Raw genomic sequence first — 19,715 nt, forward strand, 5'->3', positions numbered from 1 at the left:
AAGACTTAATTTTTTTTTTTTTTGCCACATCTCCTTGCATACAGGATCTTAGTAGTCTTCCAACCAGGGATTGAACCCATGTCCCCTTGCAGTGGAACATATGAGTCTTAACCACTGGACCACCAAGGAAGTCCCAACAAGACTTCTTACCTCCAAGTGACTTATAGTCTAGGAAGACAAACCACCAAGACCTTCAGCAGTTCTAAAAATTTCAGGCCAACTTAGGTCTGAAGATTATTCGCAAGGTCTGGTTTGCTCACACCAAATACGCAGTGACCACTGACAGCGTGTTATCTGTGCCTTCCTGGTCCTTAATTAAAATAAACAGATGATATCTTTATAGAAATCTTTCACTCCAAGAGTTCTTCGTACATTGAGCTCCCTTTAATTCATAAAACGTGTACTCAGTGTTTTCAGATTTAAAAATCGCATTAAAATGCTATACTCCTTGAATAAGTCAAACAGAGGCACAGAGGTTTCCCACCAGGATGGAAGTTTCTGGATGAAATCCGCCTGGCAACAGAACAAGCTGAGCGTTGCAGCTCCCAGCCCCGCCCCTCCCGCCCCACCAGACAACTGTTCCCCTCCGGGCAGGGGCAAAGTGGTTTGGCAACTCCTGACAGATGGACAGCTGAGAGAACGGACTCTCCCACAGGCCCCGGCCCCTGCGCAGCTGTGCGCGGGCCTCGTGCGCCACGCCGGCTGTCCCCCGGAGCAGCGGAGAGAATCGTGCGGCTGAGAAAGCAGCTCTCCGCGGGAGGGAGGCGGGCGGGCTTGACTGACACCCGAGAGGGCTGGCTTTTTGGAAGGCTCTTAGCAACGGCCCTGGTTTGACCCTCCTCAGCCATGAGAAAATCGAATCAGTGTACCCTTCTCCCAGGCGCTTGTAGCATCAGCAGCGCAACGTCAAGGGGGCCTTCCTCCCTGCCTGTTAATTACCTGCTCTCTCCCATCTCAGGGTTCCTGCCTTTGCAAAAGTGCCTCTGGGAGGAAGGAAGAAACGACTACCACCCAGCCCCCTTGCTGCCCCGGGGCTTCAGGCTTGATTGTGAGTCCTGGTGCGTCGTTTCGTCTTATTGATAGGCGGGATTGAGAGGTGGCATCCATCCCCCACCCCCCAGCCCCTATCCCCCCGGACAGACAGGGGCTTTATTCTAAGAGTCACTGGCGCGTGGCTGCGCTTTTCTCTCCCGTTTGTAGGTGAAACCCCAGTGACTTCATTGGCTCCTTGATTTAAACCACGCCCGGCTGTCTGCCCGCTTTGCTGCTGCCGGGCCAGGCGGCCCAGCCACATCCCAGCCCAGGGTGCAGAGAGCCGGGCGGGTGCTCTATTGTGTGGATGCCTCGCGTGTCCTCTCTTCTCTTCCAGAGATGGCTAACAGGGGCCCGAGCTACGGCTTAAGCCGAGAGGTGCAGGAGAAGATCGAGCAGAAGTACGACGCGGACCTGGAGAACAAGCTGGTGGACTGGATCATCCTTCAGTGCGCCGAGGACATAGAGCACCCGCCCCCGGGCAGGGCCCATTTTCAGAAATGGTTGATGGACGGAACGGTAAGGACCGGCAACGATCCTAGTGGATGAGGGGCGAGCGGTGCGCAGGGAAGCCCTCCAGGGTCTCCTCTTTTTACGTGAGGCTGGCTGCCAAGCTCTTGTCTCGTGGGGATGGAGATGGGAATGCCTTTATCTCTTCGGGGATGGACGATCTGGGCTCCCTGCTAGAATTCCCTCGCTAGATTAGTACCCTCCGCCCATCCCAGACATTACAGCTTGCTTCTGAGTTGCTGGCAGATTGGAAGCCCTTTTGCTCTTTACAGCGAGAGTAGAGATAAGTATTTCCTTGAGATCTTTCCAGCCTTCTTGGTGCATCAGCTCCTGGAAGGGAGATGAGGGGTGGGGGGGAGGGGATTCCTTCCCCCAGGAGTAATAGGTTGGTTATATAGTAAAACAAAGGAAGGGGTGGAGGAGTAGGACTCACCACCTTCCCATTCTTCCTGGAGCTATCTGCCTTGGGGATGCTCAGTGCCTGTCTGTTGAATGGATGGATTCTCATGAAACTGAAGGGAATCCTTATTTGATAACTGCTTTTCTAAGGAGATGCTGCTGTGTATTTGGGTGGATGGGGACCACAGGCTCTGCTGATGCCAACAAGCCGGTCTTTTCCCACAGGCTGTGATTTACTGTTACATAACTGCTGTCCCAGGCTTCTGTTGGGTTATGCCCAGCGCTTTGGTTATAGGTATCTGGGGGGAGCCACCCGGTTTGGTTCCTTTACATATCATTAGCCCTTACCTGATGCATTATTGAAGCCTGATTCTGATCTGCCTTTTGATGGAAGAAATAATACTATATCATTCTACCTCTCTGGAAGCCACTAACTCATCCCTCCATAGAAAGCTTGAAATCGTGACTGCATCACTGCACACATTCCCTCTCTAAACAGTCTTTCCCTCACCCAGAAAAAGGAAGGGAGGAGTTAGGAGGGAAGAGGATTCCCAAGCTACTGGCCTCATCACGGTCAGGAGCAGCCAGAGGATGGGTTTTTGGGATTCAGTGTGGGAGCCTGGCCACCCAGCTCAGAGCCCATGCCTTTCTGGGGTGCCAGATTGGCCCAGGCCCAAACCTGTAGTCTGTGCCCTGTGGGGGCCAGGATTTCACTTTGCATTTAGGGACTAGTAAATACAAAGGGAAACACTGATTCTGTACCCCCACCCCCACCCTTTCCTTCTTCAGGTCTTGTGCAAGCTGATAAACAGTTTATACCCACCAGGACAAGAGCCCATTCCCAAGATCTCAGAGTCCAAGATGGCTTTTAAGCAGATGGAGCAGATCTCCCAGTTCCTAAAAGCTGCGGAGATCTATGGTGTCAGGACCACCGACATTTTTCAGACCGTGGATCTGTGGGAAGGTAAACAGCTTTCTCATGCCTTCCGCTCTTTCTCCCCTCCCCCACCCTTTTGCTTTTCTCTTTGTGAAACCTGCCCACAGTGTTCTTCCGTGTGCTTCCATGCGTGTGTGCACATGTGATTTGAGAATGTGAGAGGATTATCAGCTGTCACCCAGGCGCGCTGTTTGCCTCCTACTTTGTGATGTTCTATTGCAAGTGTTCCTCCTCTAAGGAACACACACCTCGGGACACAGCAGGGACCCCACAAACTAAAGGCATAAACAGAAGCCTCTGTGGAGAAGAAGCTAACAAGGTTGCATGCATGCCTCTCCTTTCTTTTACTCCTCCCACAACATAATTTTCTCCACAAATGATAGCTCCTGGAGGGGATGGGGGTCGGCAAGTATGCTTCTGACTCACCAGCAGCCAGGGTTATAGACAAAGCTGCCTGGCACAACTTTGTCATTCAATCTGAGAAATAATAGCACCCCAGCCTTGTATTAAATGATTACTTGGGAGGTTGATGACTATGCCTTGCAGATGTGTATTTGCTCAGAGACAGTGACAAATGATTTTTTCTTTTATAGTTGTGAATTAAGAAACCTAACAAGGCATAAAAAGGAAATCAAGTTTCTAGACATATTTATCAATCCACCACCATTAGGGAAAGTGATGTGGATGGAGATACCACCAGAGAATTTGGGACCCACGGTCACAGGGCTCAGAGTCCCCTGGAGCCCAAATGTACACTTCCATCCAAGCATGTTTTTCCCCACCAGGCCTGCCGCGGTGAGGAGAGGGAGGGACTTGTGTGAGCAGGGCTACCAGGTTGACGCTTCACTCTCATACTCATTGTCAGCAGCTGTCATCGGTGGTTCAATCAACAGGATACTCGGGGCAGTGGCCCAAGTGGCTCTACTGACAATGAGAATGGACAGACTTTCCTGGGATCAGGAGACAATGATATATATGAAGGGGTATTCAGATGATGGTTGAACCATATTTCTAGCAGAGGACCATTCTACTAAACACCTTATAAAGAAGCAATTGCCTCCTTAATCCTCACCCCCCGACACACACCCTGTCTCCATGTCATGCAGAGAACTGGCATTTCCTGTTTCCTTCACAGATGAGTACTTAAAAATCCTAGGAGGCCGATCAGTTTATCAGTCATGTTTTGCTATTATTTAGAAGCTCAGATATTCAGACCTTCGGGCCAGGCCATTGAACCTCACGGACACTAGCCTCCAAATCCCCACAGAATGTCATCGTTCAGCGTTAGTCCCTGCTTTATAGGTCAAAACTATGCTGATTTTTCCTTGCTAATAATACCTATTGCTTATCAATATTTTCCTCAACACTAGGCACAGTACTACTGCCTTTCTGCATAATACCAATCAATTCTCCTAACAATTCCAGGAGAGGGGGTTTGTCGTATGACTGGCTAGTAATTAGCAGGGCCAGGACTCAAACCCAGGCTCTGTGATGTCAGAGTAGGGCCTTCACTTGTCTGCATGCCATGCTTTGGCCAGCATGCTATTTCCTTCCCCTACACCACGAGTGTGCTGTTGAGTCATAACCATGAGTGAGGAGATGAGGAGGAGAGGGAGTATGATTCAGGGCTGTGTGGGACGGAAGGTGAGAGCCCCTGTGCTGGCAGGTTTGTGTGAATGGAAGGGGTCCCAGTGAGTCCCCCCACCCCACCGAGTACAGGAAGTATATAGGATAAGGAAGAAACTGGGAGGGCTGGGGGAGGTGGGGAGCCCAAGGGTGCTTTTCTGTGCTGAGGAGGCTTTGCTTGTCTTTCCTCTTTTCCAAAGATCACACAGGTGAACTTAAGGCACAGGAGGTGCTAGCAGTGAGGGGGAGGAGGACGGGGGCAAGGGTTCCCTGATAAGTAAAGTAGGTGATGATGAAACTAGAGCTCACCCACAATTACTTATGTATATTGTACTACCTGCCCCAACCCCAGGCATCAGCTAGCTCTCAGGGAAGAGGGAAGTTGAGGGGCATCAGTGTGACAGCAGGAGCCTGAGATGGGGTGGTAGAAGGGTGGGCTCCAAGGCAGGGTGATACTCCTAGAGAAAAGGGGAAAAGCAGACACTCTGAGGTGGACAGGTGGGCTCCCAGGGCAAAGAAAGATGGGGCTGTAAAGGAAATAAGGAAGGCAACTGATTACTGCTAGGGCGCTGTGGCTGAGATGCTGTGGTCAGGAGAGCTGGCATAGAACAGATACTTCAGAGTGTCTAGAGGCTCCAGGGCCTGGTGGGCCCCTCCATGGAGGGACAACTCAGGACTGAGGTTGGGAGATTCATTCTGTGTGCTAGAAGGGATACTTGACATCCCCCAGGAGCCTTGTCTGCAGCTTGGGCTGGTTACCATACAGTGGAGCCAGAGGCAGGAAAGTGAGTTACTTTGAGCAGAGATGGGGGAGCGATGTGGCCCTGGGTGAGTCCAGGAATGAAAGCCATGGAACAACAGCACCAACAAGCATGAGGCTGGATCCTTCTGCCAGAGCCGCTGGTCCCCTGCGAGTCTGGGGATGAGTGAGCTGGAGTCTAAGGGATGCCGCTGGGCAGTCTGGCAGGTGTCAATATGCCTATGTGCGTGAGAGGGTGTCCATGTTTGTGTGCTCAGCTATTGGACGGGCCATCCCCTTAGCTTAGTTTCACATTCTTCTTGCTCTTCTGCACCTGACCTGTGGTTTTAATGCTGTCATCAAATTTCACATTACTCACATTCACTCCTGATTCCACGCATTGTGGTCATGGTAGCTGTGGCTCCAAGGGGCCAGCCCTCCTTGCCTGGGTACTTCTCTTCCTTGTCTGCAGGCACTTTATACTCGACAGCTCTCAGTGCCTTGTCTCCCCTGCTTGGCATCTTCCTAAGTAAGGCGTCTGCTTGCCCATGGCTGCCCAGTGACTCTGTGCTGCTCTTATGTCGCAGATGAATAAAGCCGCAGAAGCCCAAAGCTTGCCAAATGCCTTCTCTTTTAGCTTCAGTTGTTTAGACAGGCAGACGCCCCAGAGGTATCCTCTATCTTGAAAACCCTTTTAGATACAAGGTGAAATGTTTGGAATGGATTTGGGGGCAACCAGGATAAAAGGTTCAAGGCCTTAAGAAGGAACCCAGGGCTAAATGGTCTAAAAAACAACCCAACTACAGAGATACAGATAAGGTTACTGGAGTTCCCCTTGAAGGAAGCTGGGTGACCTGTTCCTTTCAGTGATAGAGGAGCAGTGAGGGCGGCTTAGAGCCATGGAAGGAGAGGTCTTTCTCATGGATGGGAGAAGGTGGATGCCTGGCAGGTTTGGGATTCACCCCAGGTCCCTGGAAAGGACGGGTGGGGCCATCTCAGTTGTGACTCTGGAGAGCAATGGAGGTTAGTTTTCAGCATCTCTTCTGTGGAGGGAAAGGGGGAAGAAGAGAAAGGGAGGAGCTGGAAAAGGAGGGGTGTCTGTGTGTGTAAGAGATAATGCATGAGAGCAAGTGAGTGTGCTGGTCACAAAGCGTGCAAAGGAATGTCACCCTGGAGGGTAGGAGAGTGCAGGCCCCTAAGTCAGAAATTAGACCACCAGTTTCAAACCTCTGCTCCACCACTTACCAATGAGCTTTGCTAAGCTTCTATTTTCTCACTTGTAAAATGGGAATAATAGTGTCTATTTCACAGGGTTGATGTGAGATGTCAATGAGACAATGCATTAAAAGTGCTTAGTGCAGTGCTTCTACTGTGGAAGAGTAGACCATAAAATATGATAGCAATTTTCAAGTTACTATTATCATTGTCTCTTTAAAAAGACTAACAGAAAGTGAGGGCAGCAGGAGCAAGGCTGGAAGGGAACATGTTCTGTCTGGAATGAATGGACTTCATTAAGGGCCTCACACAGCGGCCGGTAGGGTTGCCTGGATGACCTTTTCTCTCTCTGTCATCTCCAGTGGCTTCACCTCTGGTCATTCTCCAAAACGAGGGGTCATCTTTTGGGTCTCTTTATTGACTTTTTTCCACCTCTATGGTCATTACCCTTCATGTTTTTCCCATGATATACATTGCTTTGCCTATTCCAAACCGAGGTGTCTTGGTACTATGGGAAGAGCGTGAGTTTTAGCGTCATGCTCCAGACCTTGGTTAGACTGCTTAGTTTCTCAAAGGCTCAGTTCCCTTCTATAATCAGCTCTTCCCTTGTAGGATTCTTGCAAGGATTAAATGTATAAAATGCCTAGCGTGATGCCTGGCTAAGAGACACCTAATAAACATTGGTTTTTTTCCCTCTGCTGTCAATCCATCAATAAATACCCTTTTTGGTTCCCATGCATAACCAGGCAAAATGAGCATTAGACACCTAGAATTCTAGAATGTCAGAGTAGACAAGACTCAAAGATCAATCAAATCTGATCGCTCTTCCCCATAATCCTACTGATGAGGGTCTGGGACACATGGTTTTATGCCGCCTTCGTGTTCCCCTCCTTGATGACTGAGTGTTGGAGAGGTTTATACTGGGGGTGGAGTGCCTGGAATATATTCCAAATATGGAGCCATATATGTTCTCTGGGAGGTGTCACTGTATGTGTCATTCCTCAATAGTAAGAAAAGACGAGACTTTTCACCCAGTTTGAGAGCTGTTCAGGGACATTGTACAGTACCCGTGGTGACTTGAGACATTACAGAAATGCCTGCTGCTTGAAGCCTCCTTTTCTCTCAGAGCAGCCATTACTGCATTTATTCCAGGCACTGCTCACTCTGGTGTGTGGCGGGCTCTTCCTTCAGCAGTGGTCCTTCAACTGCAGTGTGCACCAGAAAGAACCTCCTGTCAGGCTTGTGACAACCCAGATTACTGGACCCCAGCCCCAGAGTTTTGGAGATATTAAGTCTGGGGTGGGGCTTAGGGATTTGCATTTCTTACCCATTCACAGGTGATACTGCTTCTGCTGGTCTGGGAACTCCACTCTGAGAACCACTGCCCTACAGAATTTTTCAGCGAGGCAAGGAGTATAAATTTATAAAGCCCACAGAGCAGCCCAACCTACCCTCTGACATTTCACCCTGATTTAAAGCAATAGTTTTCTACCTTGAGTGGAGAACTGAGGGTTATGCCTAAGTTATTACTCAGGAAAATAAGAAATGTTTTTTTCATCCATTGACCGCTTTCTCTATAAGTCCCAGAAAGATTGAAAAAAAAAAAAACCACCCAGTATTCTAAGAGCAACAAGGTGGAGTCAAGAATAATGTAAAATAAAAGTAATTCCAAAGCAAGAGCTTTGAATGTAAGACTGCATTTTAGTATTGAAAGCAGAGTATCCAACCTGACTATACCTGCCCAGATGACTCCTCTGGCCTTATTTCTTTCTCTTTAACTTTTTGTTATTTTTTTCTACCCAAAGACATGCATAAGAGAATGAAAATAATTTTAAAAATTAAGGGAACAGAATCCTTGTTCAGGTATCTTTTTGGTAAAAGCCTTCGAACGCTCTGGGCACTGGGGTTCCTTATAATATAGAACACTTGGCCAATCCCCCCGGACATGATCCTTTAATCGCTGGATTGTAAGACCATACCGGGGAGACACTGCGCTGTGATAAAGCAGTAAACAGGGAACAGAGTGCTGTCAAGTAAGTTGCTTTAAGAGATTCTGACAAGGAAAGCTACCTTGCCACCATCTCTTTTTATAACTGCAAGTCTAATATTAGTTTCCCCTATGATAGGGGGCTGGAAGGGTTCAGGAGCCTGATTAAAATCCTGAGCTGTTATGTAAACTCGGCCCCTCTCTTTTGTGTATCACTTTCCTTCTGTGGCCAGTGGTCTCAGATCACCACCTGGACTCTGAGCCTCCCTGGTGGCTCAGTCGGGAAAGAATCTCCCTGCAATGCAGGAGACTCAGGTTCAGTCCCTGGGTCAGGAAGGTCCCCTGAAGAAGGAAATGGCAACCTACTCCAGTATTCTTGCCTGGGACAATCCCATGGACAGAGGAGCCTGGAGGGCTACAGTCCATGGGGTCGCAAGAGTTGGACACGACTTAGCGACTAAATGACCAACGCCACCTGGACTCAGTCTCATTCATACACTCCCGGCATCTAGAAAAGTCCCAGCACCTAGTTGGTACTTTAGAACCATTCTCCTCCTCCCCCTTCTTCCTCTTTCACCCTCTTTTTCTTGGAGAAATAGCCTTGAACAGCAGTTTCAAGCGGTCTTGTCAAAGTAACTAGGGGTAGTTTTCAGGAAGCAAAGCAATTCCAAGCTTCTGAGGTTCTGAGCAGCCTCCCCAATGTGGATTTAACTATTGATGTTACTTTTGACTTTGTGGAGAGTAGCTCTGAAGGAAGCAGTTATGGCTTAGCAACTTTAATTTAGTACCTACCACATATCAGACATTGGGATGTTTTTAAAAATTAAAAAAGTATAGTATTGGAGGCAGTGCTTGCATGTCCATCTGGCTGCATCAGAATCATCACAGGAGATTGTCCCAGGGTGTGAATTTTCAAGATCCTCAAGTAATTCTGATAATCGGTCTAGTTAGGAGTCACCAGGTGAAACCCATGTTTCTTAAACTTGTCTGATGGCATGAATCATATGGAAAGATTATTAAAAATACAAACTCTCAGGCCCCACCCAGGACTGCCAGATCAGTCCCTCCAGGGAATGACCTCAAATTTCATGTTTTTTTTTTTAAAGAAAGTCAGGAAATTTTTATATTTTTAAAGTGTTCCCCCAACCTCATCTGATAAATAATTCCAGAAGCTTGGGAAACTATGTTCTATAGCAGGCTGGGTTCTAGGCAGATGGATGTGCGGTTGTGATTCAAGCAGTTTAGCTTTTGCGGCTTTATAACTGGCTCACTTCACAGATCTTTCCCAACCTCACTGCTCCTTCAAACATTTCAATGTTTGACTCTCAGTGACAGGAATCAACCTCCAAAAACAGCCCGCTTCTACCCAATAGCACTTGATCTGAGCTTCTGAACTGGCAAGAGAAATGAGGCTGGAATAGAGGCTCTCTTCCCATTTGGTTCACCCAAAATAGTAGAATTCTTTCCAAAGTGTGCCTTTTAGAAAATAAAATAGACATGAACTGGTTGCAGAAGGCAGATTTCTGTTCATTTATATTACTTAATCTTGACAATAATTATTTTAACTTGATCTGCAAACTGGTGGGGATCTCTGGGCCTCAATTGCTTTCTTTTGCTTTAATCTGACTAGGGTTGAGAAATTATTCCAAACAAAACAAAGGTTTGAGGTCATTTGAAATTTGTGCCCCAGATTTTATGGGGATTTTATGCCTGTGGGAGATGGCAGTGTGGCCTCCTAGATTGTTTGTGGGCTTTGCCTTCAGACAGACCTGAGTTAGAGCTTGGCCCTGATTTACTTGTTGGGTAGCTCTGGCAAGTTAATTAACTTTCCTAAGTTAATTTTTCCATCCACCTTTTGGGAGGAATCATATCAAGTCCATGGGGGTCGGTGAAACTGTTAGTCACTGAGTTGTGTCTGACTCTTTGTGACTCCACGGACTATAGCCCGTCAGGCTCCTCTGTCCATGGAATTCTCTAGGCAAGAATACTGGAGTGTGTATCCATGCACTTCTCCAGGGGATCTTCCTGACCCAGGGATTGAACCCCAATCTCCTGCATTGCAGGCAGATTCTTTTCCGTCTGAGCCACCTCTTCACAGATGGCTCTAGTGGTAAAGAATCCGCCAGCCAATACAGGAGATGTAAGAGACATGGGTTCAGTCCCTGGGTTGGGAAGATCCCCAGGAGGAGGGCATGGCAATCCATTACAGTATTCTTGCCTGGAGAATCCCATGGTCATAGAGCCTGGTGGGCTACAGTCTGTAGGGTCACAAAGAGTTGGACACGACTGAAACGACTTAGCAGCAACAGCTACGAAATGGAGCTCACAATCACATATAATGAAGTGTTTTTGAAGTGAAAGTCGCTCAGTTACGTTCAACTCTGCAACCCCATGAACTGTAGCCTGCCAGGGTCCTCTGTCCATGGGATTCTCCAGGCCAGAATACTGGAGTGGGTTGCCATTTCCTCCTCCAGGGGATCTTCTGACCCAGATATCAAACCCAGGTCTCCCGCATTGCAGGGGGATTCTTTACCAGCTGAGTCACAAGGGAAGCCCACGAATACTTGAGTGGGTAGCCTATCCCTTCTCCAGGGGATCTTCCTGACCCAGGGATCGAACCCAGGTCTCTCACATTGCAGGCGTATTCTTTACCATCTCAGCTACCAGGGAAACCAATAAAGTGTTTGGCCTATCATTTATAACAAATCTCTTGTCTCCGGACCTTTCTTTTTTAAAAAAGGTTTTCCAGTTTTTCCCTGTCTAATGCCTGTTTACCCAGCTTCTTTTGCCCAATCACACAATTTCTTCCTTTTGGACGCTTCTGGCTTGAGGGTGGGGTGGGATTTATAGGTCTACATTCCTGGATATCTTCCCCTTGCCCCAGCTTAGTTCTCCCTCTCCTCCTCTCTGGGCTCATGCAGTGTGTGTGTGTTAGCCCTATGTGATGGGATGGGGGCTGGGTCTATGGTTTAGCAGAGCTTGCTTCCCACCCCTGGCACCAGGAAAGTATCTGTGGCTGCTTGCCAGGTGCCAGGCTCCACATTTTCCCAGATCCTGGACATGCCAGATGTGCTCTTTCCAACCACCAGGCACAGATTTCTGGTGTGCTTCCTGTAGAGAGTGGAGATGAGTGACGTACCCAGACCTTTCTAAGCTTCCATGTGCTTCAGTTTCTCGAGATTCTCTTTAATGGCTCACTGCTTGAAAGCAAGCCCTCTCCGTATCTCCTCCCACAGTGATCTTTCAGAATATCATCATGACAGTTCTATCAAAAAAATGTATCTTATGATACAGTGACAGTCGCAGAAATGCTTTAAATCTGCGGAAGAGAGGGAACATTCTCATAACCTCTCCTTCATTTCCTCTCTCTGACTTCTCAGTATCCCTTGGGCCCACCTCCTTCCATCTGCTGCCCAGATCCTCCTTTCTCCACCAGCCCAGCTGTTCCTTGCGTCTGGTGTGGGGCTCTCCATTGAGAAAGTTTCATCCCTGTATGTATTATCCATCCCACAGGGCCTCACAATCCAGGAAATCGTCCTGTGGTTAATGTGGGCAGTGTAGGAGGGCCGGGGAGACAGATGAGGATCTGCTGTCTCTCCCTCCTCTTTGAATAAATGGACACTCCTGAGCTGGACTTCCTCTACAGGCCTTAATAGTTTATTTTGTTATAGTTATGCTCCATTCTCACTTTTTGTCTGCCTTTCCCCTGCAATTCTGTATTCTCTGGGGACTAGGCTGCAGCAGCCTGCCCCGGGGAGATTGCAGATGGTTCACTCAGTCTGGAGAGGAACTTTAATGTCTACCCTTAACTTTCACAGCCCCCTGCTAGGCTGAACACTGCACCTCTCCCCCAGCCTGGGGCTTTAGCTTCTGCACTTCACGCTTGTGCCGTACGTATGCCTTTGATCTGGTTCTTAATTGTGGGGCTAAGCACACAGTAGCAACTTCCCTTTTCCTTGTCCAGGCCATGTCAGCTGGCTAGAAGCGGGGAGGGGAGAAAGGATGGAAGAGGAGACTGCCTTGTAGGCCAGTTGTCCGCTCCGTGGCTGAAGGGTCAGGGCTCCTTCGGTGACAGTGTGCCCCTTCCCCCTGAGTGAGGGGGCATACCTCTCCCTCACTCCCTCTCAGTCTCTCCTCCTCTCTCCCTCCCTCACTCTCTCTCATGCAAGCCATTTATTTATTATCTCCATTTAGCTCCTTTCAAGCAGCACAAAATGAAGAGCCTCTCACCACGTCACACTGGATGCTCTCTGTGTTGATTTGCTTTTCTTCATCTACCAGGCCTCCAGCCCAAAGAACCAAGTGAATACTCAATTTGATGCACATGGGTGATTTTAGACCCTTTTAACCCAGATAAAGTAAAAGGAAGAATCCTCCTGGGGTTTGGTGCAGTTCATCCATCCAGTCAATATCTTTGCAGTTTCCTTTTCTCTTTTCAGTCCGGAAGAAAATCTCCTGTGCAGACCCCCACACCAGCCTGCCCACAGCACCTCCCCTCACCACTGCTTGTAGAACCCTCGGAGGCTGGGGCCTCTGCTAAGGGCAGAGACCCACCTCTGTCTGAGCTGCTCAGTTATTGGAATGTGTTATGCATGCAACTGGGAATGGATTAGAACCTGGGTATCTCTGGCATGCACCACATAAAGAATAATTAGTCAGGAGATTTTTTTGTTGTTGTTCCTTTCTGAAGAGTTTGGCTATGGTTGTCTTTGGGCCACTTTGAGGTGTATTTTGTATCCCTCTCCCTCCAGTGTGCTCAACTACAGCCTCCTATGAGAACTTCTTCCCAGAGGTCCAGCCTCATGCTCCTCGACTCCTTGACCCCGACACACACTTGGCTTTAATCTCTTCATTGGCTTCCAGGAAAGGACATGGCGGCCGTGCAGAGGACCCTGATGGCTCTGGGCAGCGTTGCTGTCACCAAGGATGATGGCTGTTACCGGGGAGAACCGTCTTGGTTTCACAGGTAAAAAGACCTTTCCAGTCACACGCTCTCCCCTTCCCTGGGCCGAGGATGATTTTAACAAAAGTGAGCATCTGAAGCCTTGGAGCTCCCTGGAGGCTGTTTGGACACAAAGTCCAGGCGAGAAACAGGCAAACACAGCCCCACAGCTGAATCTCCCAGAACAAGGCTAGACCTATGCTGCCAGTTCAGGTGAATATACCACCAGAGCTTTTCCTGCTTTTCAGATACCTGAACACTGCAGCTCTGCCCACATTATGTCTCTCCTGAGGCAGAGCACAACTGAATGGCTTTTCTCACATGTGCCTTCATGTCTGAATTTGGTTTTATTATGAGCCAACTTGCCCTGAATGCACATATTTATTTATTTTCCCACATAATGAAGGTAAAATATGTTTTTATTTGTTGGAACAGTCCTGTCCTCCTAGCATATCCATTAATAGCATTCTCTGTCATTCTCAGAGGTGGCCTGAAGTGGATAATAAATTATATCGTTGTGTCGGTAAAGGGCCTTTTCCTAAAGAAATTTGTTTTGCTGTTTGTTTGGGGCAGAGAGAGGTAGCAAGGGAGCTTAAAGTTAACCCAATAGCTCAGTGGGAGATGAAAAGAGCACGTTGTACAGATAATTGACCCTTCATTCCTCTAATCCCCTCTTCTTCTTGACAGTTTAAAAAGGTACCAGCTTGTGGCAATGTAAATGAACCTGGTCTGAAAAGCTAGATATTGCCAGGTGAAACCCTGGTTTTAGCCCCCATTTTGTTAGTGACCCCATAAAACCAGCATTATTTACTATCTGGCTCTTCATTAAAGCTCACAGACGTCTGTCTAGGGTAAGAAATTTCACCTCCTTAACTCACTACATCCCTCAGCTCTAAAGTGGGACATTCATCCTTGGCCCCATACAGAAAAGGGTGGAGTGGGATGAATGAAATGCTTACTAAAAAAGAGCTGATTTTAATTTTCACAAGGGCTTGAGGTAACTGGTGAGAGGAGAGACAGGAAAGCTGTCTGAGAGTAAAATCTCCAGAGAAGCAGCACTGGTTCTTTGCTGTGGAAATTCTGGAAATTCACTTAAGAGTAGAGAGGTCGTGTATCAGAGTAGGGCCCGTCTGTGGTAGGGTCATGGCCCAGGTGGTGCTGCAACCCAGGGCAGGGTCGTAGCTCAGGGTAGAACCATAGTTCCTGGCAGGACTGTGGTTCAGAATAAGGCTGTCCTTCTAATCGGTGGCCCCCAAAAGAACATGTCTAACTGCATATCTTGGGAAAGGTTTAAAAACGGAATGATAGTGTTCCCTCTCATTCCCTCTGCCCAGGAAAGCCCAGCAGAATCGGAGAGGATTTTCCGAGGAGCAGCTTCGCCAGGGACAGAACGTAATAGGCCTACAGATGGGCAGCAACAAGGGAGCCTCCCAGGCAGGCATGACCGGGTATGGAATGCCCAGGCAGATCATGTAAGACGCCACGTCCCGCAACCTGTAGTGAGGACGAAAGTGCCGCATCGTGGTCTCTATGATAAAGAAGTAGTTAGTCACCTTCTGACCTTCTCAAAGCCTCCTACCCCTGGTTTTTGCAAGTGCTGCATTTCTGCTGCGAATCCACGTTGCCTACTGCTGCCACCTCCTGTTCATTTAGAACTATGCAAAGACTCCGCTTCCTCTTCCTCAGCTCCTTTGCCCTAGAAGCCTTCGTTTGTCTTATTATTTATTTATTTATTTGCCAAAAATGTCCCTCCTCAACTTACAGAACGCACCTAATAAACAAATTAGTCTTGTGTCTTCAAATGTAACGTTTCTTCTTTATCTCTAGGGACTTTGCAGGCAGGGCTGATCATTTCATTCAAGAAGCTAGCAATATGGAATTAAGCTGTAGAAATGTAAGTTAACTTTCAGGTAGTCCTTACAAGGTTATACCGGTCATCTTGATAGTTGCAGTAAAAAGTTTCGGAATAGTTTTGCCCACTCTGACAGCCTGAAGCCAAGAGCTCAAGAACAAGGTCTTTGCCCCCCACATATTTTTTGAGTACCTACCTTATGCTTATTATGCCAGACTCTGGCCAAGGGGTTGGGGGGACGATACAGAAATGAGCAATCCGAAGCCCCAGTTCTTCACGGACTCACGTATAGATGCCCAGAAAGTATGGAGGGTGTTTATATCAGCTGGATGATTGAAGAAGAGAACAGTTTTCCCTTCTCTATCAATAATCTTCCTCCCCACAGGCCAGATTTTGGGTCTGATGCAGATATTTATACAGTTTCTTCATCAGCCAGAAGTGATAAGCAATCTACATTGCTCTCTGTAAACATTTGTTTACGGAACACTCTTGAACTTTGCCCAAGACTGGATCTAGCTGAGATGTTTTAAATATTTTTCTGATCCATGAAAGCTTAAGAAGGGAAATAAACCTCGGGAACCACCAATTCATCTTACTCTTTCCTCCCAGTGAAAAAGGAAAACACTGTGATTCATTTAGTAGAAAAACGAAGTCTTTTACTCATATAATGAATTGTTAACTAACAAGAAAAGGTAAAATAAGTGAAACTGTAGACAGTGCCACACTCTAGATGCTGGATGATGGTTCATCAGACTGTGTTTTTTGCAGTTCTAGGCTTCCATAGAGAGTTCTGCAGGATTCCCATGGGGCTGAAGTGATTCATGGGGTCACAAAGAGTCGGACACGACTGAGCAACTGAACTGAACAGAAGCGGGATGGGGAGGAGGCTGAATTCTGGTCCCTACTCCTTCATGTAGGGCTTCCCAGGTGGCGCTAGTGGTAACAAATCTGCCTGCCAGTGCAGGAGATATAAAAGTCATAGGTTTGATCCCTGGGTTGGGAAGATCCCCTGGAGAAGGAAATGGCAACTTACTCCAGTATTCTTGCCTAGAGAATTCCATAGACAGAGGAGCTGACAGGTTACAGTCCATGGGGTCGCAAAGAGTCAGACATGACTGAGTGACTTTCACTTTCTAAAGGAAATTATCCTGTGGGTCGCATAAAGGATCTAAGGTACTCTCTAGGAGACCTAGTGACCCTCTGACAACCACTGGTAAGTTGTCCATTCCTGGAAAGATGTTATATTAACATGTAGCTGAATTCTTTTCTCAAACTTGACCTCGGATTTGCCATAAAAGCAAGAGAGGGAGGTTAATGGAATCCCCCAAATGATATAAAACTGGGAGGAAATTCCTGGTGAGAGATTGGAAGATGGTTAGATTCCCATTTGGGATTGATGGGGGAAGGGGGGACGTGGGACATAACCTTCATAGGGGGTGGGGGGCTAGGTGTGGGAGAGAGTTTTCAGAGTATGCTAATTCTGTTTTCTACGTTGCCCTTTCTCCACCAGAGACTCTAAGAGGCAGGAAAGCAGCACAGTCCGGGGTTGACAGAGGCCAGCTGGAGGGAGGAGCAGACAACACAGTGAACTTGCCAGCACTCTGGCTTGTTTTCCTCCTAACAAGACGCCCCTCCTCCATCAGGCTCCCACCCCTTCAGTCTCATCAGGTGTTTTAGCCTGGAGATGACGGTGTTGAAAAATGTGAGGCTCTAGGAGACAATTTTACCCCGAGTGCCCAAGACTGAGGTATGAGAGAGTCCAGAGAATCTGCCTGGCAATGCGAGAGATGCAGGAGATGCGGGTTCAGTCCCTAGGTGGGGAAGATGCCCTGGAGGAGGAAATGGCAATGCTCTCCAGTATTCTTGCCTAGGAAGCCTGGCAGGGTGCAGTCCATGGGATCGCAAAAGAGATTTAGCAACTACACAACCACAACAAGCAGATGTCTGTTCCCAACTCACCAGAAGCAATCCAAGCTTGGGCCTGAGATTTTCTTCCCCTTCTCCGTTTTGCATTTGCAGTCAAGGTAGCAGATAATCTAAGGGAAATGTGAGCTCGTGGGCAGCAACTGGAAGACCACTGAGAAGTGTAAGTATTGTCATCTAAAGACACACTGGAGTACTGGATGAAGAGGACTTCATGGGCCAGAGAGAAGAATCATTTATAATTAGTCTAATAATATACTAAAAATGGTAAGAGCAAATATTGGAAGCTTGAAGCTATTCCATCCATTATGAAGAAAAAACAAAATGGGGATATGAAACATAAAAAAATAAAATAACAGGGGATTCTCTGGCAGTCTTGTGGTTAAGACTCTATGCTTCCATTGCAGGGGGGCACAGGTTCGATTCCTGGCTGGGAATTAAGATCCTGAAAGCCATGTGGTATGCCCAAAAAATAAATAAAATAAAGATTGATAGTAGAATGGATAAAAATAACAAATTAATAAACTAGAATATTAAAACAAGATCCTGTAAAAAAGGATGGGGACAACAGATGGAAATACAAAAGAACTATTGATTTGGGCAAAAAGTCATAGAGTTGAAATTTCAGAAGAAAAAGAAAAAAATCAAGGTAAGGGAGGAAAATTTTGAAGAAATAATTTTGAGAATTTCTTAAAATTACAAAAAAAAACCCCACACAAAAACCTAAGAACTCAGTTTTAAAAGACTTATAAGATGCCAAAAAATAAAGGATAGGAGCACTCAGTGGGAAATATTTCAGTGAAATATATGACCACTGAAAATAAATAGGAAACCCTTCAAAGTTTTTAAAGAATAAAAGCTCATCACATATAAGAAGAAAGAATCAGATGGACATTAGACTTCTCAGTAGTATCCTAGATACATAAAGTAATATTTTTATGGTGTTGAAGGGGAAAAAAAAACAACAGCATTGAACACATAGCTAATTTTTTTAAAATCTCAAAGTGACACAAAAATATTAACAAAAACCATATTTGAAAATAAAATTGGGTTGAATATTCCACTAAGAAAAATATATTACCAGGAAAACACTACTTGATATAGGAAATAAAGATAAGTTAGAAATTTTCATTCTTGTTTAAATAATCAAGGACTAAAAAATAGAGAAAACTTACTATAATAATCCGAACTAAAATTCTATAGAATATCAGTACTCCATGTGTGATCTGAGTGAAGAAGTACAGGCAGAAGGGCTGGGTGAGACTGTGCTAAGGACAGTTGGAAAAAATAGATATTGATAAATTTAGGAAACTGTTGGGAAAAGACAAACATATTGATTCCAACTCACATCATGAGGGTTATTTAACACTGATTCCAAAGTCCAATAAAGATAAGAAAAGACAATTGGACTGATTTCACGTCCCAGAGCAACACACATTTCTTTCAACTGTATGGCCTTTCTGCTAAATCTCTCTCACTAATTCTTCCTAAGGTATTACTAACTAAGGTCCTAATGTCTCATTCTGTTTTTTCTATTTATTTATTTATTCAAAAACTGCCCTGATAATCAGCAAAAAACACATTATGTGTTGAATGTAAGAAAATGACTTAGAAAATCATCCTGTAATCAGCTCTGGGATTTTTTGGAGGGAATGATGCTGAAGCTGAAACTCCAGTACTTTGGCCACCTCATGCAAAGAGCTGACTCATTGGAAAAGACTGATGCTAGGAGGGACTGGGGGCAGGAGGAGAAGGGGACGACAGAGGATGAGATGGCTGGATGGCATCACTGACTCGATGGGCGTGAGTCTGAGTGAACTCCGGGAGTTGGTGATGGACAGGGAGGCCTGGCGTGCTGCGATTCATGGGAGTCGGACACGACTGAGCGACTGAACTGAACTGAACTGAATCAGTCAACCCCTAGGAGATACAGTGAAATATGGATATGGCTCTTAATTGAATTTGCAGTTAGCTGAGCAAAAAATGTACCCAACAGCTCCTTGTGTCATGTGTTGCTTGTTTACAGGCTGAAGCACAGCAGTGTTCACTCGGACCCTCTGAAGGAAGAGTTCTCTGACCTGGGATGGTCAGGGAATGTTTGCTTGAGGTCACTGGACTCAGGAACTTCAACTTTGTGCCATTATAAGAATGTATTAACCTCTTTACCACTTGTCCCAAACTGTCTGGACCCAAAAGAGTTGAAACAATGAGAAAGAGGCTTAGATTTACAGATAGACCCTTTCTGGGTGGACTTGAGCAAGGGTGATTCGAGAAATCCCTGTGGTACCCAGGCCTGGGAGTCTTATTATGGTTTAGACTTCTAGGAGGCAGGGTTAGAGGTTGAGATCATAAAGAAAAACATAAAATTTGTTTGTTTTCAAGTTACTTTTTATTTTGCTTTTTAAAATTTTATATTGGAGTATAATTGATTAGCAATGTGTTAGTTTCAGGCATATAGCAAAGTGATTTGGTTCGGTTCAGTTCAGTTGCTCAATCGTATCTGACTCTTTGCGACCCTATGAATCGTAGCATGCCAAGCCTCCCTGTCCATCA

General features: G+C 46.6%; 1 protein-coding gene across 2 annotated transcripts; it reads left to right on the forward strand.

The window, feature by feature from the left end:
• Nucleotides 1-617: 617 nt before the first annotated feature.
• On the forward strand, nucleotides 618-15,189 carry TAGLN3 (transgelin 3). 2 transcript variants are annotated; one of them, XM_010852741.1, is made up of 6 exons: nucleotides 618-729; nucleotides 959-1,058; nucleotides 1,370-1,551; nucleotides 2,731-2,905; nucleotides 13,309-13,411; nucleotides 14,722-15,189. In XM_010852741.1, the coding sequence occupies exons 3-6, from the start codon at nucleotides 1,372-1,374 to the stop codon at nucleotides 14,861-14,863; spliced, it is 600 nt and encodes a 199-aa protein (XP_010851043.1). In that variant the 5' UTR covers nucleotides 618-729; nucleotides 959-1,058; nucleotides 1,370-1,371; the 3' UTR covers nucleotides 14,864-15,189. The 2 variants fall into 2 exon arrangements, with proteins under 2 accessions (XP_010851043.1, XP_010851042.1); XM_010852740.1 differs by having other exon boundaries at nucleotides 618-1,048.
• Nucleotides 15,190-19,715: the final 4,526 nt, after the last annotated feature.

Source organism: Bison bison, unplaced genomic scaffold (assembly GCF_000754665.1).
Source record: "Bison bison bison isolate TAMUID 2011002044 unplaced genomic scaffold, Bison_UMD1.0 scf7180017864314, whole genome shotgun sequence".
NCBI classification, from domain to species: domain Eukaryota; kingdom Metazoa; phylum Chordata; class Mammalia; order Artiodactyla; family Bovidae; genus Bison; species Bison bison.